At 42.9% G+C, this 26,340-nt stretch overlaps 1 protein-coding gene across 1 annotated transcript in view; it reads left to right on the forward strand.

Annotated features, from left to right (window-relative positions):
* The window catches only part of LOC142660235 (solute carrier family 22 member 6-A-like), a 77,917-nt gene that overhangs the window by 18,258 nt on the left and 33,319 nt on the right, over nucleotides 1–26,340 (forward strand). Inside the window, exons 2-5 of the mRNA XM_075836818.1 lie at nucleotides 1,083–1,186; nucleotides 2,263–2,417; nucleotides 4,940–5,108; nucleotides 23,860–23,983. Of these exons, the coding sequence (XP_075692933.1) occupies nucleotides 1,083–1,186; nucleotides 2,263–2,417; nucleotides 4,940–5,108; nucleotides 23,860–23,983 (552 nt within the window). The remainder of the gene's footprint in view (nucleotides 1–1,082; nucleotides 1,187–2,262; nucleotides 2,418–4,939; nucleotides 5,109–23,859; nucleotides 23,984–26,340) is intronic.

Raw genomic sequence — 26,340 nt, forward strand, 5'->3', positions numbered from 1 at the left:
GTTATCATCTACAACATTATCTTTACCCAGAGAGTTATCACTGTGTTATCAGTGGTGTTACAAAGGACTGCAGGTAACATAACTACATTATCTGTACTGGGTATATATGGGTCTGTTTGTTAATGTCTTTGTGCTTGTATATACGTGCCTTTTATGTATTTGTGTGTGTGTGTATATATGTATCGGTATGTATATATTCCAGATGTGTGTATCTATATTTGCCTGTGTGTCTAAATATCTGTCTTTATGTAGGTGTGGTTCATTTTTGCATTTGTGTAGGGGGCGGCAATAGAGTCCCGCACAGGGCGCCATCCAACCTAAGGCCGGCCCTGGTCATACATTTCTTTTCATTCGAGCCCAGCTTGATACACAGCACAGCGTGATCTCGCGAGATCACGCTGTGATGTCCCTTCATCCTGCGAGTCCTTCACCGGAGCGACAGAAAACTGAACAGACATTGCCTCCAGCCATGCCAGGAAGGATGTTTATCTGAATCTGCAGCGGCTGGAGGCGATGTCTGTTCAGTCTTCCATAGCTCCTGTGAAGGACATGCAGGATGAAGTGACGTGACCATGAGATCAAGCTGGGCACGAATGAAGAGAAATGTATGATGCTGATTGGTCAGCATCCTACCCTTTTCTCTTTACAACGCCCAGTTGGGTATTAAGAAAAAATTAGCATAAATCTTAATGTTCATAACTAGGAAAAAAATAAACGTTCATAAAAAAAAACAGTAGTTATCTACATCAAAGCGCCTATTAGATTAGGTAGGAGATAGGGCAGTTATAAACTGGTGACAGAGCCTCTTTAAATCTCTGTAGGGTCACAATTTTTTTTAGTGACCATCACCAATGACCACTTTGCACTCTCCATGTTTAGTTCTTCTTATGCAGGTAAATGAGCACTCTCTTGCAGTAAACGCTCTGCCATTTCAACCATATACACGAATATTGTCTAGTATAAGCACTTCTACAGAAACCAGGTTGGTTATTTGAAAAAATATAGACTAATATCTGGGCACATATATTTTGGTTAACCGAGTAATGAATATTTAGTTAATATACAGATAATCACTCTTCTAGTGGGATTTGGTATGCGGAAACAAAAATAGAAGACAACTGGCTCAATCGCTATACATGGCTGGTGTCCTGGTAGGAGCCATCATCCTCGGAGGACTTTCAGACAGGTGAGAATTTATGCCCTGTAGGTGAATTAATTTATACTTTGTTGTATAGTTCTGTTCCACCAGTAACACTACAACCCCCAGACGAAGGCTTCTGCCGAAACGTGCGTTGGGGTATGACGCCGGACTGTGCTATGGGTACAGATTAACGTTACCTAATTAAAGTGGACACTATATGAAAACACTTGGGTGTGGATATCGGTTCTGAGGAAGTCCCTGAGTGGATGAAACGCGTTAGCTAATGAAAATTTACTTTGACACGTGGATGTACTGACGTCACACTCCGTGTACCTGTTTTGGAGCCGATACCATGCTGGGTCAATACTACCTGGTCCTGTACCGCAAACTGAACCGTAATGTACGGGTACAAGTAGACGAAGCAAGGAGGTCTGTGCTGGATCCCCTTGCTGGGTGAGAAATATCGGGAACTTATCTCCCTTATTGACCCCGTTCTGAAGAACGTAATTGGGACCTATTGTGTGGTTCACTCCGTGCTGGGAGTGGACCTCAACCTTACACAGGTGGCTGGAATTGGATCATGTTGGTCGAATCTGGGGAATGGAACTCAGATCTTCCCCCTCAACTAAAAAAGATTTCTTTCTAACAACTGGAGGTGTTGCTTGAGAGATTTGTGTTCCTAAAAACGGCAAATGGACACAGGCTCATCATACCATCATTAAGGACATCTATTTGGCCGAACATACAACCTACATATCAAAGGGGCCCCTTGATCACATAAAAAAATAGATAAGTACACCTGGATTGGTAGGCAAACTTTATACCAGATTACTGGATATAATTATATTGTATTGTGAATCTTGTCTTGGATCTGTAATTAATGGGAATTTTGTGATATGATCTTAGCTGATCCTGTTATATGATATTTTTTTAGCGATTTATACTGTATGTCTTTGATTCTTGTCCTTTGTGTTATTCATATAGTAAATGGACTTGACTCTAATTTTAAATTAATACATTTGTACTTATTTAACATCAAATTCTACCTAGAGTGTACTAGGTTATGTCCAATATTGGTTTTTGTTAACACTACAATCATACAAAATCCCAAATTGTTCTAGATATGGCCGAAGAGCACTGCTGATCTGGTCTTACTTGCAAATGGCTGTCAGTGGAACCTGCACAGCTTTTTCTCCAAATTACCTCTCCTACTGTGTTTTTCGGTTCCTGGGAGGAATGGCTCTGTCTGGAATAGGACTCAACACTACAGCATTAAGTATGTAAAGAATGGTTGTAATATTTTAAGGTATAAAATTATAGTGATATGCATACTTTCTGCATGTACCCATAACTGACCTAAATATAACTAGAACTACAGTATTTGGCTGTGAGTGTAAGACATTTACCATTGGTGATTATTGCATTATGCAGGGGAAGGACAATGTCTATTGGTGCCCAACGCAGGCGTTTTAAAATGCAGCCCCCCCCCCCCCTAACCTCTGTTCCTAAAGATCAGCATGATCGGTGTTGGAAAGAAGATAATTTACATGACCCCCTGCTGCCTTCCCTTCCCCCACAAATTCCTAATGCTCTTATTTATACACATTCTACCCATTTGCCTCACCCCCCCCCCCCCCCATTTTCTCCAGAGTTCTCAATTCAGGGCCAACTGGTCGCCCTACCATGTACCTATAGTAGGTTCACTCTGAACTACAGACTGATAAAAGTTTTATGAACAAGGGTTCTTTTGACCAAGAGAACGCTTCAGTAACAGACCCCATCAGTGTCACCTTACCTATGGGACTTTGCAAAGAAATAACACACATTTATCGTAGTCATGCATTGTGGTTTCCCTGAAGTTTGGACACTGACACTGGAAATCTGCAGCTTTGAATGATCATTTCCGAGAACTCAGACTCTTGATGCTCTCGGATAAACTGAAATAAAAGGAGAATAATCAATTTAACCACTTAACGGCATCTGGCACCTAAGAGAAATCAAGTAGTGTCCCTGATTGACTGCACAGACTTGTTCAATAGATGTTTATTTTCTGTTTCTTACACGATGCTTTTAAATGTAGCAATCAAATAAAAATGACAATATATGAGAATAAGGCCCCATTCACATAGTTTGTGCTATCCGCCAAGCGTATACGTTTTTAAACACTAAAAAAGCATTGAAACTTATAGCTCCGAGTATACACAGACTATAATGGGTCAAATGTAGACCAAAATGGCATCCATTTGGTCTCAGTTGGTCATGGTTTACGTTGGGATACTGTTTTTTTTTTTTTTTTTTTAAAGTACTGAAGCGTAGTTTGCATTAATCTCAATGGACGACGTATGCAAATATAATGCTATACGTTTGTGTCTGTTCCTCTTGCCGTTGGGACTTGCCCCTACACACTCTGGTACCGTCGAACCAATGCGAACGCCCAGTTTTCAGTTTATTCATATATTTCAAGTAATAATAACAGTGGAACGGCACAACGCAGAGTACGAAGAAAAGATGCTTTAGAATTATTATCTTATAGAATTATTATCTTATGAAAGCGTTTACTAAAACAGACAGGGGAGTTAACAGGTCCTCCTATTATTTATTTTTTTTTTTTTTTTAAAACAAGCTACTTGATCAGGTCATCTCTGTAGTATTACAGGATATAGAGATAGCTAGCAATACAGTAACTTGCTTTTACCAGTAGTTATAAAGCAATGCTCTAACATTGTGCCTGTTGATGTCCACTAATACTTTAGAGTACAGATAAAGCGGTATAAAACGGCGTTCATGATACCCATGCATCTTGTGCCACGGGGACTTGTTTCATGTTGGCACAGCTCTATCCGTGTCAGTATCATTGCGCAATAATAATCCATACAAAGTGCAACTTAAGTTTTAGTGGAGTTTCCAACAAAAAAGGAGCATATGAATAATTTATATTACATTGACTGGTCTGTTATTAGCACATAATATATAAAGAGTCAGAATTTCACCCCATTGTTAGCCTGCGGCTATAGCTTTGCGACCGTTTTTATAAAATCAAGCCTATTGACATAAAACCGATTAGTACCGACTACAGATATGGCGGATGAGCCTTTAACATTTTGTTATCTATAATTCACTACATGTGTATGTTAAAGTGTAACTAAACTTTCAGAAAACTTCTGACAAGTTATAGTGACATATCAGCAGTTTTAATCGGTGGGGGTACGAGTACTGAGACCCCCCCCCCCCCTCCCACCGATTGTAAAATGAAACGCTCGGGTGAGCGCTGAGCCGATTGGTTTCTGATCGCTTTTTCTCGGAAAGCCGATGTAGCGGTGTACGGTGACTCAACAGATCGTATATGGGCCCACCGGCCGTACACCATTACATCGGCTTTCCGAGAAAAGCAGAGCACAAACTAAGCGTCTCAGCGCTCACCTGAGTGCTTCTGCCGCTTCGTTTTAGCAATCGGTTGGGGTCTCAATGCTTGGACCCCCACCGATCAGAACTTCTGACATGTCAGAAATTGTCTGAAAGTATAGTTACCCCTTTTGAGCAGACACAATGGGCGAAATTAATTCTGGCATACCATGCATGTGTTGTACCAGTACCTCTCCCTCATGTTGTGTGCACCAGATTTGTCAACCGAGTGAATGCCTGTTGATGAATCTGGGGTAGGCTGAAAATGACAGGTCTTTTTAGTGCGACTCCACTTTCCCCAACATTCACATTTATAACTGGTATAAATACCTTGATAAATCAACCCCATTTTGTTCATGTCTATTTTTTTTTTCTTGTAATGTTTTGTCTTGACAGTTGTGGAATGGGTACCAACCAAAGTTCGAACTATCACTGGCACCTTGGCAGGATATTCATACACAGTTGGACAGCTTGCCTTGGCAGGTTTAGCCTATGGCATTCGAGACTGGCGGTGGCTACAACTCTCTGTCTCTCTTCCATTTTTTATATACTTTCTCTATTCATGGTGAGTATTAAAATGATATTGTATATCAATTGTAGAGACTCGCTAGTAAAAATAATTGACGTTACTGCTCCAAAAATAATAATATGGTCATTGAAACTATTGGTAATTCTTATCCAGGTACATGCTGAAAATGCTACATCGAAGTAGGTACCTGCTTTTACATGTGGTGGGAGTGGCTACTGGTCTCCACTACTGGCAGGCATTTCTATTTTGGTCAATAATATCTGCATGAGTAATCTTCTGCTACAACCATAGATAGATCGCCTCCACTTGTAAATTAGTTCCATTACCTTAAAGGGAATGTGTTGCCAGAAAAACATGGTTTGTTTTTTTTGTTTTTTTTTTAATTAAACATTTAGTGTGTAGGTGATTAAACATTGTTCACATTTTTTTTATTTTTTTCACGAGTCAGGAAATATTATAAATTAGATTCTAATTTATAATATTTCCCATTGCTGGTCACTAGATGGAGCTATTCCCAAAATTGCAGCATTGCAAAATTGGGTAAAAAGCCCTCGCTCTAGTGAGCTCTCAGCATCCCCCCCTCCTTTATCCTGGCTAGTGCCGGGATAAACGAGGGGTTTGAACGGTCTAACCTCCTACACTGTGTGTCGCCATTTTTTGAGCTAACACACAGTGTAGTAGGTTTACATACAGTAGTAAACGTACACGAACATACATAGAAATCCCTTACCTGCTCCTGCCGCCGCGGCTCCCTCCGGCCCGTCCGCTCCGTCTGCTGCCGCTGGTCCAAGTGCACAAGTCCGGAAGCCGCGACCGGAAGTAGTAATCTTACTGTCCGGCCGCGACGGCGCCAATTTCAAATTGGACTGTGTGGGAGCGGCGCATGCGCAGTTCCCACACAGACGGCGTACACAGAAGTGGATGGGACGGGACCCGTTCGCAGTCCCTATGGGACTGTGGCTGCCGTATTCCATGTCTGTATGTGTCGTTAATCGACACATACAGAAATGGAACAAAAAATGGCAGCCCCCATAGGGAAGAAAAAGTGTAAAAATAAGAAAAAGTAAAACACAAACACACAAATAAATATAAACGTTTTTAATAAAGCACTAACATCTTTAACATATTAAAAAAAAAAATTGTGATGACACTGTTCCTTTAAGTAGCATACTGGGAGATTAGGAAATGCTAAAAACTTCTAGAAATATGGCTACCATGGTCTAGCTACCGAAATACCCATATAAATTGATCAGACCACCCTACTCCAAGACCACCTACCTAGACTCTTCACTATACCAAACCTGCTGTATCAAGAGATTCTAACACTTACACTTACATAGCCTATATGACTTGCTAAAGCATAGAAATGACACAGTAATGGAAGGTTTTCACTGTCACCTGCGTGAGGACCCTTGCGACCGACAGCCAGCCTACAGCGGCAACTATCGGGATCTGAGATACTCCAAATACATGGAGCGGTCAATAGTGAGTCTTGTTATACAAGATCAAAACAAAGAGAAAAGTCTACCTGTTGAAGACCCCCACCCCCACCACCACCAGACGACACAATCGCAGGGGCTGATGGATAAATATGACTGCCATATGTAGATGCTTAATAGGCTGTACATTTTAGCTGACAAGCAACAATGCATTGGAATACAAAAGATATTCAGTCGCATTGTTTAAGTGAAATCCAGAAGAAATAGTCCCATAGTGGGGAAAAAAATGTAAATAAAGTTATTAAACAGACAAATAAAAAGCATTTTTTTTTCCCCAATCCACAGAATTATCCGCTGGGTAAATAAAATAAAAAGCATTACCTCACAAAAAAACGTATATAAGTAAAACCATAAGATATCTGTACTTTAAAATGGTGCTATTAAATAATAAACTTGTCCTGCAAAAAAAAATGCCCTCATATGTTTGCAAAAAAAAAAATAAGTTATGGCTGTCGAAACGTAGTGAGGCAAAACAATTCCCTGTGCCCACAAGGCCGAAATTGGCAGAAAAAAAAACCATTGTTTCTGATGCTCCTTTTTTATGCTGCTCATGTTTTAAACGGTTCTGGGGGATTTATTGAATTATAACTAAGAACAACAAATGATGGGCTGAATGTCCATGATAAAATGTTTAAGCAGCATAGAAGGAAAGCTGCAGTAATGGGGACCTGATGGAAATGAGTCAATGGTGACTGGCTAAAAATGGCCTCTGTCCAATTTTATATTGCTATTTCTCAAAATACATTAATATTTTGTAATTTTATTTATGTGTGCAATAAATGTCATACACCACCAGGATATATAACCTATAATATCCCTATTTCCAGTACATCCCTCATGACCGCACCACAGGAGGAGGTTGCCCTATTGACCTCTATAGGGACCGGAAGACAGAGAGGTTAAAAGGCCCCTCCCACCACCCACTTGCCAGTGTTCTTCCAGTCCCTACAGGGTCAGGAGCAGAGAGACGTCGCTCCTGTGGTGCTGCAGGAGAAAACTCAGGCAGGGGGCATGATCGGGGAGTCTGTGCACTCCCCCTTCTAATCCTCCTAAAGCCTAGGCTAATACCCCTGTTACGAGAGGTGGGGGGTTCAGGATTCCCAAGCAGGCTTCGGCCCGGCTGGGTGACCATGCGGGGACCGGCTGCTCCATATGGTTGGCAGCGCCGGCAAAACATCCTTGTAAGCGCTGCATGGTCTGCTCAGTTGCTGGCTATGACGCGGCCGCACCTCAATCGAATAGCCGCAACCGGAAATGCTGTCGGGCTACTTCCGGTCCGCGGCCATCTTGAAAGACGGGAAATTCAAAACGCCCGCATTTAAAGGGACACACACAGGTATGTAGTTAGAGCTGATACCTCTAACTTGGATTTATATCTTGTGGATATTGCATTGTCTATTCCTCGTTCTGATGGAATCCCGTATATGTACCGGGGTCACGTGAGTCTCACCCTTGGGGTAAGGGTTATGACTCCGTATGTAAGTACACCATACTTTACCTGCCTTCTGTTTTCTTTAGGATAAAGATTCCTCTCAGAGACAAACTGATAAAAAAGGTTAAAAAATCTGCGACTTGTGCAAAAAAATTGCCAGCGTCCTATAGGAAACAATTGTGTCAAGATTGTATTGCAAAATTACTAAGAGGAACAACCGACATTTATGTCTGAACTTAGGGCTATGATTCGCGAAGAAGTGAGTCAGTCAGTAGCCTCCCTCGCCCCTCCTTAAGGAACTCCCTCACACTCCTGGGCAAAAAGGCCACGGACTGAAGTGCCCACCATCTCAGGGGTCGGACTCGTAGCAGGAGTGTTATTACTTATCGGAGGGTGAGTTAGAAGGAGAGGAACTCTTGCCTTCAACTTCATCTACTCAAGAGAAATTCTTCTTCTCTTCTGAGATGTCCGATACCTTAATCCTGGCAATACGTGATACCGTGGATATTCCAGAAGAAGACCAACCCCATACCATCCAGGATGAGATGTTTGGGAGCTTATCGGAGAAGAAAACACAGATTTTTCCAATAAACAAAAATCTCAAGAGAATGGTAACGACTGAATGGGAGGATTCGGAAAAGACTCTTCATTTCAAGAGAATTTAAAAACCGACTCCTCTTTGATCCAGAAGACACAAATTCTTGGGATGAGATCCCAAAAGTAGATGTCCCAGTATCCAGGGTGGCTTAAAAAAAAACATAATCCCATTTGAAGATTCCTCTCAGTTGAAGGACCCCCATGGACCGGAAGGCAGACTGGCTTCTGAAAAGAGCTTGGGAATCTTCATCCGCTTTGATCTCTATGAATATCGCGGCCACATCTGTAGCAAGAGAAATGTTTATATGGTTAAACCAGCTGGAGACCCATTTGTTGATGAAGACATCATGAGAAGATCTATTAGAATCCCTACCCTTACTAAAGATGGCAACCAGATTCTTGGTAGACTCTTCAGCGGCATCCAATAGATTTGCTGCCAGGCATGGAGCTCTCTCAAATGCTGCTAGAAGAGAATTTTAGCTCAAAATGTGGTCAGGCGATACGAAGTCCAAGAACAAGTTATGTTCTATCCCATTTACAGGTTCTCTGATGTTCTGTCCTCTCCTGGATAACCTGCTGTAGAACGCAGCGGATAGGAAAAAGGGGTTTCCAGAAGAGAAACCTAAAAAACTTACTCAGTTTCGGAGGTTTTGCCAACAGAGGGAGCCAACCTTACAGATCTACAGCGGGAAAGGGAAGTCTGGTCGCTGGAGTTACCCCAAGGGAGGAAGGGGTCGAGGATATCTCCTTAACCCCAATAACTAATTTCAGCCCTCTAAGCAATGATGCCAAGAGTGTGGGGGGGAAGACTCCAACATTTTTATTCCAAATGGACCTGAAAATCCCAGAACCCTTGGGTTCTAAAGATTATAAAAGAGGGGTACAAATTAGAATTCTCCTACATTCCTCCAGAGAAATTTCTAATAACCAAGTACCAAGCAAAAGATCTTTATCAGATCCTTATCCTGGACGTCCAGAAACTGCTCAAATTGAGAGCAATTACTCCAGTTCCTCACAAAGAAAAATTCAAGGGTCACTATTCAAAGATCTTCTTAGTCAAGAAACCAAACGGTTCTTATAGGCAATCAACCTGAAGGTACTGAACAAATGGGTAAAATATTGGAAATTCAAGATGGAGTCTATCAGATAGACTATTCCTCTAATAAGGGAAGAGGCATCAATGTGTACAATCGATTTAAAGGATGCGTACTATCACGTCCCTATCCACCCCGCTTACCAAAGGTTCCTCAGATTTGCGATTCAGAACGGTCCTTCCATTCTCCACGTCCAGTTTGTCTGCCTCCCTTTCGGCATTTCCTCCGCCCCAGAATTTTTACAAAAATTATGGCAGAGATTATTGCATTCTTAAAAAGTCAGGGCAAAGTAATTATCCCATATTTAGACTATTTCCTGTTGACCGCAGATACTCAGTCTATCTTAAACAGTCATCGGTCACCGGTTCTTTTCCTGCTACAGGAATTGGGATGGATCATCAACTTCCAGAAGTAAAGTCTTCCTCCCCAAAAACAGAAGATCTTCTTAGGAGTGCTACTAGACTCCTCCCTTCAACATTCCTTCCTCCCAAGAGAGAAACAAATACTTCTACTAACAGAAGTGAGGACATAAGGGAAGGAATGCGGATGTTGGGAATGATGACGTCTTGCATCCAATCTATTCCATGGAGTCAATTTCACTCCAGACCATTACAGACTCTGATCCTATCCCAGTGGGATCGAAAACAGAACTCCTTGAATTCAAGGATTCAGATTTCCTAAACCGTGAAATCATCTCTTCATTGGTGGCTCTGCACAAACAACATAAGCAAGGGGGTCCCTGGAGAATGGTCCCTAAACAGGGAAGTCTTTCTGTCCTTAACCCAAAGATGGGGTTAGCCACAAATAGACTTGATTGCCACAAGGAAAAACTCCCAGGTAGAAACCTTCTTCTCCCTAAATCTCAAAGACAATCCATTGGGGGTAGGTGCATTATCCCATCCCTGGGACATGGATCTGGCCTATGCCTTTCCTCCGTTTCCTCTAATACCAATGTTATTAAGAAAAATCCATGAAGATTTGACAAAGCTCATCATTATTCTTCCCTATTGGCCAAAAATAAGCTTGTTTCCAATCGTAAAGCACCTAGCATTGGAAGACCCTATCATGCTCCCAGTCAAGAAGAATCTTCTCTCCCAGGGTCCCTTATTCTTTCAGGGAATAGAAACTCTGAAGTTGTCAGCCTGGATCCTGAAAGGCAGATCTTTGGAAACCAAGGTTTGTCAGACGAGGTAATTTCAACTATCTTATCAAGTCATAAAGAAGTTACCTCAAAAAATTTGGAAGAAATTCTGTTCCTAGTATGGAGACCCATTTACTCCCAACATCGCGAAAATCCCTAGATTTTCTACAATCCGGATTCAAAAAAGGGCTTAGCCCTAGTACCTTTTAAAAAGTGCAAATTTCAGTCTTAAAGGAACAGTGTACCAAAATTTTTTTTTTAATATCAGTTTGATGTTAGTGTTTTGTTAAAAACGTTTGTATTAATTTGTGTGTTACTTTTTTTTTATTTTTACACTTTTTCTTCCCTATGGGGGCTGCCATTTTTTTTTCCATTTCTGTATGTGTCGATTAACGACACATACAGACATGGAATATGGCAGCTCCAGTCCATAGGAGTCAATGAACGGGACCCGTCCCATTGACTTTGCACTATGGCTCTGTCCTGCGCAGACGCAGGTCAGAGCAGAGCAGCTGTTTGCAGGGAGAGAGCAGGCGCCATCTTGAAGACCAGCTGCACTACAGGTAAGATGTGTGTCTCTGCATGTCCCACTCTCTACCTCACAGACCCCCGCTCTCGTGACCCCCGACGGCTCCCCCGCTCTATTGTGCTGAGACTGTTTGAGGATGTGACTAATGAACCTCTCAGTCTCAGCACAATTAGAGAGATTTACCGTTCAGGGGTCTGGGAAAGCTGGGTGACCACCATTACCCCTCCTACTGGAGTGTGAGAGGTTCATTAGTCACATCCCTAAACACTCCAGTATGAGGGGTAATGGTGGTCACCCAGCTTTCCCAGACGCAGATATAACCAGGAAAGGGCTGGATGGACGGACTGAGGGTGCACAGGGTTTTTGGTGACCCCCTCTGTCATGTGATCGGACCTAGGTTACCGGTTCATCAGACGGGGTTCATGTGACTATAACTCTGTCCATAACAAGAGACCGTGCACTCAGGACAAGCCCTGCCCTCATGCCATACTTGTGTGGTTCTGTCTGCGGTGATGGCGGTGGGTGGCTCTGACACCCGCCTCCCCCGTCGGGTCATCTCAGGACAGAAGGGGTGTCCGGATTGGAGACACAGCCACGCACCTGTCCTCAGGTTGTGTCTGGTATTGCAGTTCACCTCCATTGAAGTGAATAGGATAGAGCTGTAATACCACACACGACCTGAGGACAGGTGCGGCGCCATGTTTTCCTGGACGACCCATTTAAGACTTTTCCCGTGTGTGTGGCAGAGTGGAGTGTGCATGGGCGCCGCTGATACTTCATAGCCGCTTATCAGCTGTTTTGAAGAATCAGCGGCAAGAACACACACACACACACACACACACACACACACACACACACACACACACACACACACATCCCCCAAACACACAAAATCAAGTGTAATCAAGCGTTTTTTATGCGGTTTTTTTTTTGCACGTAAAATGTGCAAAAAAAAAAACATGTCAAATACACGGCGTGTGAACCGGTCAACTGAAAAGTCATTCACTTCACTTTCATCATTCTAAGGCTGGGTTCACACAACCTATTTTCAGGCGTAAACGAGGCGTTTTACGTCTCGATTTACGCCTGAAAAGACGGCTCGAATACGTCGGCAAACATCTGCCCATTCATTTGAATGGGTTTGCCGACGTACTGTGCCGACGACCTGTAATTTTACGTGTCGCTCTCAAAAGACGGCGCGTAAAATAACAGCCTCGGCAAAGAAGTGCAGGACACTTATATACATTATATGCAGGACACTTCTTGGGACGTAATTTGAGCCGTTTTTCATTGAATTCAATGAAGAACAGCTCCAAATTACGGCCGTAATTGACGCCTCGCAAAACGCGAGTACGAGCAATTACGTCTGAAATGACGGAGCTGTTTTCTCCTGAAAACAGCTCCGTCATTTCAGACGTAAATGCAGTTAGCGTGTGCACATACCCTAGGGGTATGTTCACACACAATGTTTTCAGCTGAAAAATCGGAGGCAGAACGCCTACAAGCATCTGCCCATTGGTTTCAATGGGAAATACGGCGTTCTGTTCCGACAGGGCGTTTTTTATGTGGTAGTTTTCCAAAAACGGCACGTAAAAAGACACCCGACCAAAATGAAGTGCACATCACTTCTTGGGACGTTTTTGGAGCCGTTTTTCATTGACTTTATAGAAAAACAGCTCCAAAAACGGCCGTTAAAAAACGCAAGTTTGATTAAAAAATGGCTGAAAATCAGGATCGGTTTTCCCTTTGTTTAGTAAGCATGTGAACATACACTTAGCCTTTTGGTGTGTCCTATAACTTCTTCCAGCTGCAGAATCACACCCAATATGGCTGCCAGACACTGCTTAGCAATTTGAAGACACCTTTACCTCCCACATTTACAGCAGCTGTGAGTCAGGTTGCTTTGCCTTATTCACCTTGCTGTAATTCTGGGAAGTGCTCCCCCTGGTGGCTAACATTGGAAAACATGTCAAATTATTATTTAATTTTTAATACTTTCCACCATACGGAAAAATAAAAATAAAAAAATACAGCAAAAAACTTAAAAAATATAATAGAAATAAGTAACGACACTTAAAAAAAAAAGGTTTAATTTGCGACACATTCCCTTTAAGTAATTTTTTCAATACTCCTTTTACTGAACATCGGTGGATCAGAAGATTCACTCAAGCAGTCTCAACTGAAACCTTCCCTAAAGAAATCCGTACCTACCTGGGATTTGAATGTAGTGTTAATGGCTCTTTGCTAATTTTCCCCCCCTTTTGAGCTGCTTGACACGATTAGGGTATGTGCACACGATAACTGCATTTACGTCTGAAATTACGGAGCTATTTTCAGGAGAAAACAGCTCCTGAATTTCAGACTTAATTGCTCGTACTCGCGTTTTGGAGTAATTTGTAGCTGTTCTTCATTGGATTCAATGAAAAACTGCTCCAATTACGTCCCAAGAAGTGTCCTGCACTTCTTTGACGAGGCTGTTATTTTACGCGCCGTCTTTTGACAGCGACACTTAAAATTACAGGTCGTCGGAACAGTACATCGGCAAATCCATTGAAATGAATGGGCAGATGTTTGCCGGCGTATTGGAGCAGTGTTTTCAGGCGTAATTCGAGGCGTAAAACGCCTCCATTACGCCTGAAAATAGGTCGTGTGAACCCAGCCTTAGTATGCATTTTTTAACTCTAAAAGCTGCATTCTTACTCGCTATTACTTCAGCAAGAAGGATTGGAGAAATCCAATCTCTGTTGGTCATAGAACCCTACCTAAAAGTACAAGAAAACAAGATCATTCTAAAGCTAGATCCTTCCTTTATTCCGAAAGTATCTACTGCCTTCAACAGGGAACAAGAAATAATGCTACCTTCCTTTTGTCCAGATCCTAAATACCAACAAGAAGAAAAATTCCATTGCCTGGATGTCAGGCGAACAATTCTTCAGTATTTGGATAGAACCTCCTATTGGAGACAAGATAAAAATCTATTTACCCTGTATGGGGGAAAGAAAGGCTCTCTAGCGGGATGGGTAAAAACTACCATACAAGTCCCAAGCACTATGGGCCATTCAACGAGGGCAGTTTCGGCATCCCGAGCAGAAAGAAGAGAAGCCTCTATGGACCAAATCTGCAGAGCTGCCACTTGGTCAAGCCATCATGTCACGAAGCGGGTTAGTGGACCCACTAGGCCATACCGCCGTAGCGGGAAGGCAGCTGGCCAAACCACAGGAAACCCCATAAATACAATGTCCCGCACAAGGGTACCTGAATAGTCCAGATGGTGGCCGCAGCTCTGGCAAAGATGAGATGGGTGCAGCGGATGGTGCCAAACGTGGCGGATGACACAGGAGCCGCAAGTTGCGCCAGACGTGGCAGATTCCTCTGGACGTGGCAGATGACACAGGACGTGGCAGATGACAGGACGTGGCCGATGACACAGGACGTGGCACGACTTGATACTAAGGCAAAGCACAGGGAAAACAGGAACGGGGAACAAGGCACGGGTAACAGGAACGGGAAAACACTAAGGGACCATTTGCAAGACAGACTGGGAAAACTAACAACGCTCAGGCAAGGATTAGAAGGCCATGGGCCTTCTTATAGACCAGGAAATCGTGGCAGTTGATGATGATGATTATTTCCTTATTGCGCGCACTGGCCTTTTAAGGCCGGGCGCGAGCGTGCGCGCGCACCCTACAGGACACAGCCGAACGGAGCGGAAGTGAGCGCTGGCGTCTCCTAGGAGGGAGACTGGGACCAGCGCTCACAGATCCATGGCTGCGGGCGTCGGGAGGTGAGTGAACCCGACGGCCCGCGGCCATGGACGCTACACATCATACGTTTTGCAAACATTATAGGCTAGATGTTCTGTCAGATACGGATTTAAGTTTTGGACGGAAAGTCCTCCAATCCGTAGTCCCGCCCTGAGCATTATAATTTGGTATTGCTCCTGCGGTGCTGTCATGAGGGATGTACTGGAAAGTAGGAATTAGACCTACCGGTAATTGTATTTCCAGGAGTCCATCCTGACAGCACCCTTACTTTCCCTCCCTTTATTGAAATTCTGATTTGTGCAAGTAACATGTCAATAGGGCAACCTCCTCCTGTGGTGCTGTCATGATGGATTCCTGGAAATCCAACTACCGGTAGTTCTAATTTCGACATATTTTTTTTTTTTTTTTGAGCAGTAAGGAGAAATAGGATATCAATTTAATTAAGTGGATGACCTCAACATTTTTGTCGTCGTTACTGCACAAATCCATTATCTTTTATAATGCTGCTATATACTGTACATGCTAAAGTTGCAGTCATAGGGTATACATGTTGTCATATATAGTATACATGAATAACGCCACTATATATAATGTACACGAATAATAGGTGGTGTGTGTGTACATACATACAGGGCTGCCATCAGGAATTTCTGGGCCCCTACCCCCTCATTATCGGGGGGGGGGGGGTGAAATGTAAAGGGGTGGGAGGTAGCGCACCGTGAAAAGCAAAATAGCAGGGTTTCTTTGGAGCTACAGGGCAGAGACGGGAGGTGGGTATCAGGGTGGAGACACAACATCACAGGGGCTCTGTAGAGTGACATGGAAGAGACAGCGGCTCTGTGGGGGGGGGGGCAAAAAGGGATATGGTGTGTGTGCAAAGAATCTGTAGGGGGGAGCAACATAAACAAAAATTATTGCACTGAAGCTGCTGCAGTCCTATACACAGCAGAGTCACTCACCAAAATGTAGTTCTGGCTGCTGCAGTCCCTAAGATCTCCCACCGCCGATTAATTTTTTTTCCATTCTCTTCAAACGCAGCACACACGTTCTGTGTAAAAAAACACACAACAAAATTAATTCAGAGACCAGACCTCTAAATAATTACAGACCCCAAACCAGAATAAAAATTCAGACCCTAGACCAGACCTGTTAAGTAATTCAGACACCTTTCCACCAGGCCCCTACCAGCAGCCAGAGTTTAGCAATTAGTCTCTATCTACAGGGGGCTGTGTGTGGCGCAGGGTATTCCAGTCCAGGAGGAGCCCATGATGTCACAGGACGTCGGCAACTCTCTGGCTGGGGGTTCTGCTCCTGGAGGGGTGAATGGCAGAGCAGGAAACGGATAGTTTCCTGCTCTGCCATAGTATTCAATTGTATCTGCGTCCTGAGGACTCCGATACAATTGAATATGGCAGTTGCTTGGACTGTCTCTGTAGATTCAGGACAGTCCTGGCAAATTTGGGACTGTTAGCAACTATGCCTCAGGTATAAGCTCTCTCTCTCCCCCCTACCCAGGTACGAACTTCTCCAGGTATCCTTTCTCAATCCTCTACCCCTCCCCATGTATAATGTCTCCCTTCCCCCTAAGATATCATCTACTTTTTTTATATATATATTTTTCTCCCCCTAGTATAATGCCTCCTCCAGTGTCAGTCCCCTTCCATTTTCTCCTTCCCACTCTAACAAATCTTTTCCCTCCCTGCTCCCTTTATCATCTCCCTGCTCCCATTATTATCTAACTCTAACCCTCCCCCCCTCCCCCCCGCCGATAGAAAGCAAAAATCTTACCCACATCTGTATTAGTTCCTCTGAACACTGCAGTATAGGGTTGTATTACTAGCAGCAGCTCTACGATGGCTCTTATCTTCCTTGCTGTGTAACCAAAGGAAGAAGACCGGTTTATTGTCACATTTTACACAGCACAGGAGATAAGAGCCCTTGAAGAGCTGCTGCTTGTAATAGAATCCTATGCTGCAGTGTTAGGCTATGTTCACACGGGGTATTTTGCCGAGTTTTTTGACGCGGAAACCGCGTCGCAAAACTCTGCAAAAATGGCCCGAGAACGCCTCCCATTGATTTCAATGGGAGGCGTCGGCGTCTTTCCCGCGAGCAGTAAAACTGCCTCGCGGGAAAAAGAAGCGACATGCCCTATCTTCGGGCGCTTCCGCCTCTGACCTCCCATTGACTTCAATGGGAGGCAGAGAAAGCGTATTTCGCGCTGTAAAGCTATGTTCACACGGAGTATTTTGGGGGAGGAATATCTGCCTCAAAGTTCCAAACGGAATTTTGAGGCAGATATTCCTCCCCCAAAATACTTCGTGTGAACAGCAATTATCGCGCCGTTTTTCGCCCGCGGCCATTGAGCGCCGCGGGCATAAAACACGCTTTCTCCTGCCTCCCATTGAAGTCAATGGGAGGTCGGAGGCGGAAGCGCCCGAAGATAGGGCATGTCGCTTCTTTTTCCCGCGAGGCAGTTTTACTGCTCGCGGGAAAAAGACGCCGACGCCTCCCATTGAAATCAATGGGAGGCGTTCTCGGGCCGTTTCTGCCGAGTTTTGCGACGCGGTTTCCGCGTCAAAAAACTCGGCAAAAGACCCCGTGTGCTCAATGGCCGCGGGCGAAAAACGGCGCGAAAATCGGCGTGCAGGGAGAGGAAAATCTGCCTCAAAGTTCCAAACGGAATTTTGAGGCAGATATTTCTCCCCCAAAATACTCCGTGTGAACATAGCCTTAAGAGGAACTAATACAGAAGTGGGTAAGATATTTGCTTTCTATGGGGGCAGGAGGACATTATTTGGGGAGACTCTGGGCAGCAGCAGCCGGACATAGACATCACTCAGTACTCACTGTGTCAGAAGAAGATGACTGCTGCTGCTGCTGAACGTATCCTCTGAGGCTGAGTTCAAAACTCCCGCTGCCATGATGTCTCCACTGCTTGTCTTCTCCCCACATGCTATTGTGAAGGAGGGGTGGGCACATCTCACTCTCCAGCAGGCCCTTATGGTTTTACCTTGGTGTAAAGAACGGGCCCCCGGCTTTCGTGACGAGACCTTGTTCTTTTACCAAAATGAAATCGTAAGGGCCCCACTGCCGTGAGTATATGAATTCCAGCGGCAGAGAGCGGGCCCCTTTTTTTTTTTTTTTTATTTATGGCCCCGCCCCTTACTGCAGTACCGCCATGACGGCTGCCCTAAATAAATGCATACATACATAGGTTCAGCATTGAAATTTGGGGGGTGGATAAAAGTGGCAAGCTTTGCTTGGTCACCCCCCCCCCCCCCTGCCACTACTCTAACACGATAGTGGGCGCCGTAAAAACACTTAAGGGGCTTTATTTCAATTGCTTTTTACGGCGCGGCGTCGGAATAAATAAACACAGTGGGGAGCAGTTAAATCTCCCTGCTCTCTACTGCCGAAGGTAGCTGACGGCTGGAGGCATACCTGCTCAAATGGGCGAGATCGATATCCATATCGATCCCGCTCTTTAAACACTCCGATGCGGCGATCAATAGCAAGGGGGCTGGCTCTCACCTCACCCGCACCCCGCAATGCGATCACAGGGTGACAGTGTTTCTATAGCAGACAGGAACCTAATAAAGGCCCCCAGGTCTGCCTATAGTCTGTTTTACACGGATAGGCAGTAATACACTGCAATACAAAAGTATTGCAGTGTATAATAAAAAGCTATCAGATAATCACATAGTAAAGTCCCCTAGTGTGACTAATAAATTTTTTTATTTTTTTATTTATTATAAAGTTAAAAAAATCAAAACAACGGCAGTCACAACGACGTTTAACACGTTCATGTGAATAAGGCCTAAACCCAAACCAAAATAAAAGTCTAAGATAGAAAAACCTGATCAGTCAGGGACTGGCGTACACTCACTATGGCAGTCAGGGACAAGTGTACACTATCTCTATACAAAGACCAAAAAACCATTAATACCGCCATACAGTAACCCTATAATGGTCCGTTACCAGTTCTACACAGGTGGTACAGACACTGCAGCTTCTAGTAAGTGTGTTTTTTTTTTTATTCTTTTTGTCTGACCCCAGTGCTTGATTCACACAGCTACACTGCTACTTGATGTATAATGTCCTCCATCCTGCTGCCTCTGTTTGGAGCAGGATCTCCTCTATGATGTGTATGGAGATATTTAATAGGTGCTAATCTCCTGCTTTTTCTCCCCTCCCCTCTTTTTATAAACTTTTATGGTCAAATGTTCTCTCAGGGAAGCTGAAAATCCATCTCCTCTATGGTTTTTATCGGTGAATTCGGTGTGAACAGTTAAAGTGGTTGTCCCACCAAAAACATATCACTTATCCATCTATCTCTGTGTCGATTTTGACCACTAGGACACCCAGCGATCATGAGAACGAGGGTCTCATGTTTCCTGTTTTGAAACGCTGTACTTGCTTATTTCCGTCACTTCCAAAGAGTGAATGGAGCGATAGTGCGCACACATGACCACCACTTTATTTAATCAGGGGATATGTGACCCTCATGATCGCTGGTAGTCCCAGCAGTCTTTTTACTTGTACTATTGATTCATGGAAATTTGTTTATAATCGGAGGTACACTTTAAGTTTTTAAACAAATTAATAAACTTTTTTTCTTTTGAGAGTTTTAATATTTCAATATTGGAAAGCCTTGAATTTTATGTAGCAATGAAAGCATCATCACAACCCATTAAAGCTCATAAAAAAACAAACCAAAAACACTGCTAGCACAAACGTTAAAAAAAATAAAATAATCTGCTAATCATTTTAAGTAAAAAAGATAGATTTGGCAAAACTGTTATCCTAGATTTACGCAAAACCATCATTTAAAGGAACCTTTTTGAGAAAGAACACACGAAAACGAGGCCTTTTCTACAAAGAGCCCTGCTGTATTCTGCTCTGCTTGCTCTTTGCACATCAAAGAAAATATTTCAAATTAATGTGCGTTGTATCTCTTCAGGCAAAATGAATACCTTGATGTGAAATGTTTTCACCTTAAATGATAAATGTGTTTTATCACCACAATACAGATAATGCAAAAATACCTTGGATGTAAAAAAACATATCTACTTATGTAATAAATGTCACTGTCTATTTGATGCTTAAACCGTAATCTAGTCCAATGCCATCTCTCATAATAAGAGCATTTTCTGGTTTACCCATGTATTGTTCATTACTAAAGCTGCTAGTGTGGTTTTTATTTCTTTAGCATATTCCAATATGTTCAGTCATTAATTTTAACCCATACTGTATGCTAATAGTTCTGAACTCCTAATTCGCATCAGCAAAAACGTAACTTTAATCCCCTGGGCCCTGATGCAAAATCTCTACCAGGGCCTAACCGCTTTAATGTGCCATTTATATTACTGCTGTTCTCTTGTGTGGCAGACGGGCCATTGGTCCTCCTCGGACCCAGGGCCCTGGTGCAACTGCAAACTTTGCACCCCCTATAGCTGCATTCTCCCGTCGGCACCGGGGAGAAAAGTACTGATTTGCATGCCTTTGCCTACTGCTCTAAAATGAGGTGTAAAACCCGTGTATGGGATTTGGTAAATTGTTTAACGCAAACAGGCAGGATCCATTAACCCCTCTTCTAATCTGGACGTAACTGTACATCCTGGCGCAGGGAGGGGTGAAGTATGGAGCGAGCTCATGAGCTGAGCCCACTCCATACGCTGCGGGTGTCTTCTGTGTATTACGTCTGACACCCTGGACTAAGGCACCATGCACCCAAACGTGCTTTTGCGGCCTCAATTCCCCCAAAAAACCACGGGTGAATTGCAGCCACATTGATTTCAATGGGCCCATGCACTGAACCGTGGTTTCCACGGGCCGTGTTTTTGCGGTCCAGGCTTATAGAAAATAATGCACGCGGCCACTTGCACGGCCCGTGATTTGCGGGTGACACTCCGCGGCTGGCCGACCTGAAAATCACGGCTGTGCACATGGCTACGGTCGTGTGCATGAGGCCTAACTGCCAGGAACACCGATCGCTCTGTTCCTGGCCGTTTAACCACTTAGATGTCGCGGTCACTATTGACCACGACATCTAAGGGTATGTGCACACACACTAATTACGTCCGTAATTGACGGACGTATTTCGGCCGCAAGTACTGGACCGAACACAGTGCAGGGAGCCGGGCTCCTAGCATCATGCTAGGAGTCCCTGCCTCGCTGCAGGACAACTGTCCTGTACTGAAAACATGTTACGGACGTAATTAGTATGTGTGCACATACCCTAAGTCATAAGAAAGAGGTGACTGCCCCTCCAACAACCCATCGGTGGTGAAGATATCTGTATTCAGTAGTGAAAAAAAGATTTAAAAAAAAAAAAAAGCTTTTTCCAAATCCCCCCCCCCTCTCTAAAGTAAGGTAAAAAATAAGCACAATGTAATAAAGTGATTTAAGTTGTATGTACCAATGAACTACAGTTTTTCCCTTAAAGAAAACAACCTACCGCTCAATTGATGGAAAAATAAAGTTGTGGCTCTCCGTATGTGGTGACACAAAACAATTTTTGGTTTTAACAAATAGTTTTTTCTTTGTAAAAGTAGTAAAATATTAACATTTCGTATCACCGTAAACTTATTGAGCTGCAGAATAAAGTTAAGTTGATGTTTTACCGCATGGTGAAAGCCATAAACACTAAACCCAAAATACAATTGATCAATCACAGTTTTTTTTCCAATTCAACCCCGAAACTTTTTTCAGTATCCCAGTATATTATATAGTACTTTATATACTGCCGATAGAAACTACAACTCCTTCCGTAAAATAAGCCCCCACACCATTGATAAAAAAATAAAGTTATGGCTCTTGGAAGGTGGGGAGTAAGAAATGCATAAGCAAAAAATGGCTTTGACCCGAAGGGCTTAATTCCCTGCATCTGAGAAGTCCTGCCCTTCTCTGTATCTGGTGTTTGTATCTTTTTGTGTAACATGTAAACTCTACATCCAAATGTCTCACTCCCCAGCATGGCTCCGCTCCCCTTCATTCTAGTCAGTCTCCAGGGTGACTCTCCTATCTTCTCATTCCCTAGCATGGCTCCACTCTTCCCAGCATAGCTAATGTGTTGTCACCCAAATGGCTCCTTTCTTATTAGGTAGTAGCAGGCTGTGCTGCAGCTCATCGCAAAGACTGAGCTCTGTTCACGTGCCACTTGACCTCTGCTGCACACAGAGCTTGGCAACGTCTGTGTTCGGGGGCTTGCACCTCGGAGAGAGATCAAATTCTGTGCAGATTAATTTCATAATGCTTCAGTCCACTAGCACGCTAGGGCCACGTGGGATATTTCCTAAAACTGCAGAACCTGGGCAATAAACATTGAACAATAAACTTTCTGTGTTTATAAAGAAAATTGGATTAAAAATTTATTTCTGCAAAAAAATATGAAATTTGTACATTTCACCTCTACTTTTCTTTAATTCCTGTGAAAAGTCTAAAGGGGTAAGAAACTTTCTAAATGCTGTTTTGAATACTTTGAGGGGTGAAGTTTTTAAAATGGGGTGACTTTTTGGGGGTTTCTAATATATAAGGACCTCAAAGCCACTTCACAACTGAACTGGCCCCTGTAAAAATAGCCTTTTGAAATTTTCTTGAAAATGTCAGAAATTGCTGCTAAAGTTCTAAGCCTTGTAACGTCCTAGAAAAATAAAAGGATGTTCAAAAAACAATGCCAATCTAATGTAGACATATGGGGGATGTTAATTAGCAACAATTTTGTGTGTTATAACTGCCTGTCTTACAAGCAGATATATTTAAGTTGAGAAAAATGCAAATTTTTGCAATTTTTCGCTACATTTTGGTGTTTTTCACAAATAAATACTTAATGTATTGAGCAAATTTTGCCAGTAACAAAGTCCAATGTGTCACGAGAAAACAATCTCCGAATCGCTTGGATAGGTAAAAGCATTCTGGAGTTATTACCACATAAAGTGAAACATGTCAGATTTGAAAAATGAGGCTTGGTCAGGAAGGTCAAAAGTGGCTAAAAAGGGAAGGGGTTAAACAATCAAGATCCTGTGGCAGAGATCAATAGTCTCCATGTTCTCACCGTAAAGAATCCTGTCCGTGATGATTAGAATGCCCCTTGTGCTTCTTATACACAAGTGCCTAAAATTGAACACCATATTCCATGTGTGGTCTGACTAGTGATTTGTATAGAGGCAAAACTATGTTCTTGTCATGAGCATCTATGACTCTTTTGATGCATTTCATGATTTTGTTTGCCTTGGCAGCAGCTGCCTGGCACTGGTTGCTAAAGGTAAATGTACTGTCCACCAATATCCCCAAGTCTTTTTCAGTAGTAGTTTTACCATTTAATGCATAATTGTAAAAAAATAATAATTCTCTGCCCAAGTGCATAACCTTACATTTATCCATTAAGCTTAATTTGCCATTTCTCTGCCCAGACCTCCAGCTTCCCCCCCCCCCCAAATCCCTCTGCAGTAATTATATTACCCTCCTCTGTGTTGATTACTTTACAGAGCTTAGCATCATCTTGCACTGATGAGAGCTAACTATCTTGAAACTGCTCTCTCTCTATAATTTTAGGCTGTAGAAGAGCTATTACAGAATGAGTCTTATTTTCATTGTATACTATATACATTGTAAGGTAGCCCTAGTACTGTCCGTTATCTCTAGTAAATGTCAGACATCCAAAGGCTGAGACGCTGTCTAAGCAATATGCACATTACTGCCTTTGATGGGCACCATGGCTTCTCGTTCATAGGTGGTTTCCAGAATCTGCTAGGTGGCTTGTTCTTTCCGGAAGCCCATCGAAGGCTGTTAATGAGATGAAGAGAGTAGCCAAATACAATGGAAAACTAGAGGAGGCTGACCAGATAACACTGGAGGTATGTTTTCTTTTTTCAATGCATATTGTACTGTTCTCATTAACAGTAAGTGAGTTATCTGAAATAAACATCAGCCATGGTAAAACTGAAGGGGAATTCTAGCTTTAGGGCCCCATGGACACTACCGTAGATTTTGTTCGTAATTACGGACCCATTCATTTCTATGACCGACTGCCAAGTTCCCATAAATTTACGGGAAGGTGTCCGGGCCGTAGAAACCTCCGTAAAAAATAGGACATGTCCTACTTTTTTATTTTACGGACTGTGCTCCCATACTTTATAATGGGAGCATAACCCGCAAATGTGGACGGCTATCACCGGCCATGCCCATAAACACGGACCATGTTTACGGGCACGGTTGTGTGCATGGTGCCTCCGTTTGTAAAAGAGGAGGTTTTCTGACCTGTAAAAACCACTTCCACTTTACCCTTTTTAAATTACTTGACATTACCCTTTAAGTTGCCTTGTTCATGTGACCTGGTTTGCTATAAGAGTGCATACAATACGTGAGAATATTTTTTTGCAAATTAAAATATACAGAGTAAACTAGTCATAATTAGTTTCTGCTGCATTGTGATAAATATAGTTGCTTATAAAGGATCTCGCAGCTCTCCTGGCTTATTTTTATTTATTTTTTTACATTAAATACTGGTGTTTCCCATAAAATAACATATTTCCTTAAAACTGCATTGTGTGCTTCTTCCTCCTGGAACTGTATGCATAAATTGGCAATTAGACGTTACCATTCTCCTTGTTAACGAGGTCTGTCCCTACACTCTGACACTGTCCAATCAACGTAGGGGTGTAGTAACAGCCAGTTGTGAATTTATTTATACATTTCCAGTAGGAATAACAGAAGGATGGTACGAAGAGTTCTAAGAATGTGATCCAGCATTATGTCACGGAATAAAAGTATTTACTAAATATAGAATAGAGATGGTGACCACCTTCCCAAAATAAAATGTTATTTTAATATGAAAATGGACCATACAAGGTATACACCACCAGTAAGCTATAAAGCTTCTGAAATACTAGGAAAGGTAAAAAGACAGAGCGTATGCTTGTGTGGGCTCACATACAAAACTTTTAGTGCATCTTTTAAAACACAATAAATAAGTATCCTACAGACCATGGTGTGTCCTATCAGAATGGACCAAATGGGCCAGTTTGTAATGACTGTGTGACACTGATGGTGTAGACAGGTTAACCCCTTCGTGCACCACGACATAGTAGCATGTCGTGGTGTGTGGGATGATGTATGTATCCATACAATGCGGGTGTTAGCTGTGTTTTACAGATGACACCCGGGACTAATTGTAGATGAGAGAAAAATTTAAAAAAAGTTGTGAACCGTTGTGGCGCTGCTGTTAGAACGTTTAGATAGAAAAAGGAGAATATATGGAAAACACAGGTTTTATTAAGAGTGGCTGCGCGTTTCGACGCCGGACCAGCGTCCTCATCAGGCCATTTTCTCTCCTCTACAATCCTCTCCAGCGGGGACCTTTTTTTTTTTTTTTTTTCTTCTTCTAGTTTTCGTGTACCTGGCTGCAGCTGTTCTATATAAAGTTAAGATGTAATTTATTTATTTTTTTACCGCACGGTGAAAGCCGTGAATACGAAACCAAAACACAATGGCGGAATCATTTTTTTTTTCCAATTTCTTTTCAGTTTCCTAGTACATTATATGGTACTTTAAATGGTGCCAATAGAAACTACAACTCCTCCCACAAAAAATAACACCTCACGCCACTTTGACAGAAAAATAAAAAAATTATGGCTCTTTGAAAAACGAAAATGAAAAAGCAAAAATGGCTCCATCCTGAAGGGGGTTAAACGGAAGGTAACTAGAGCAATGTTTTGGTATGCTAGAGGGTGCCTTATATTAGAGGACTCTGCTAGAGAAATCCAAATGCTGTGATGTACAGGTAGCATAAAATCAACGCTCTTTGAGTGAGGCTCAAAAGCAAGCAGTGCCACTATTACTGCAAATAGTGGGGAGCAAGAATTCACATAAGCCAGCTGGCAAATAGTGCAGCGCTCTATCTACAAATGTAGTGCCTGCCTTCAATGGACAATGATCTGCAACATCGCCCCACAAGGCCGCTGTAGATACAGCCCAGTGGTGAGGTGGCAATGCAGACCGAATCCGTGTAATATAAGGCAGGTAGTTCTAGCATACCACAACGTTCTTCAGGTCACCTTGTCTAGTGTATGTGTGACACTCTACTAAGACCACTGACCAAGTTTTGTCCATTCTGAGGGTGTGACAGTGGGGTGTTCACTCGTACTCAGAGACCCTGGTCTGTAGGAGACTTTTTAAATAATTTGCTGTGTTTTAAGACACAAAAGTTTTGTTT

Source organism: Rhinoderma darwinii, chromosome 9 (genome assembly GCF_050947455.1).
Source record: "Rhinoderma darwinii isolate aRhiDar2 chromosome 9, aRhiDar2.hap1, whole genome shotgun sequence".
NCBI classification, from domain to species: Eukaryota; Metazoa; Chordata; class Amphibia; order Anura; family Rhinodermatidae; genus Rhinoderma; species Rhinoderma darwinii.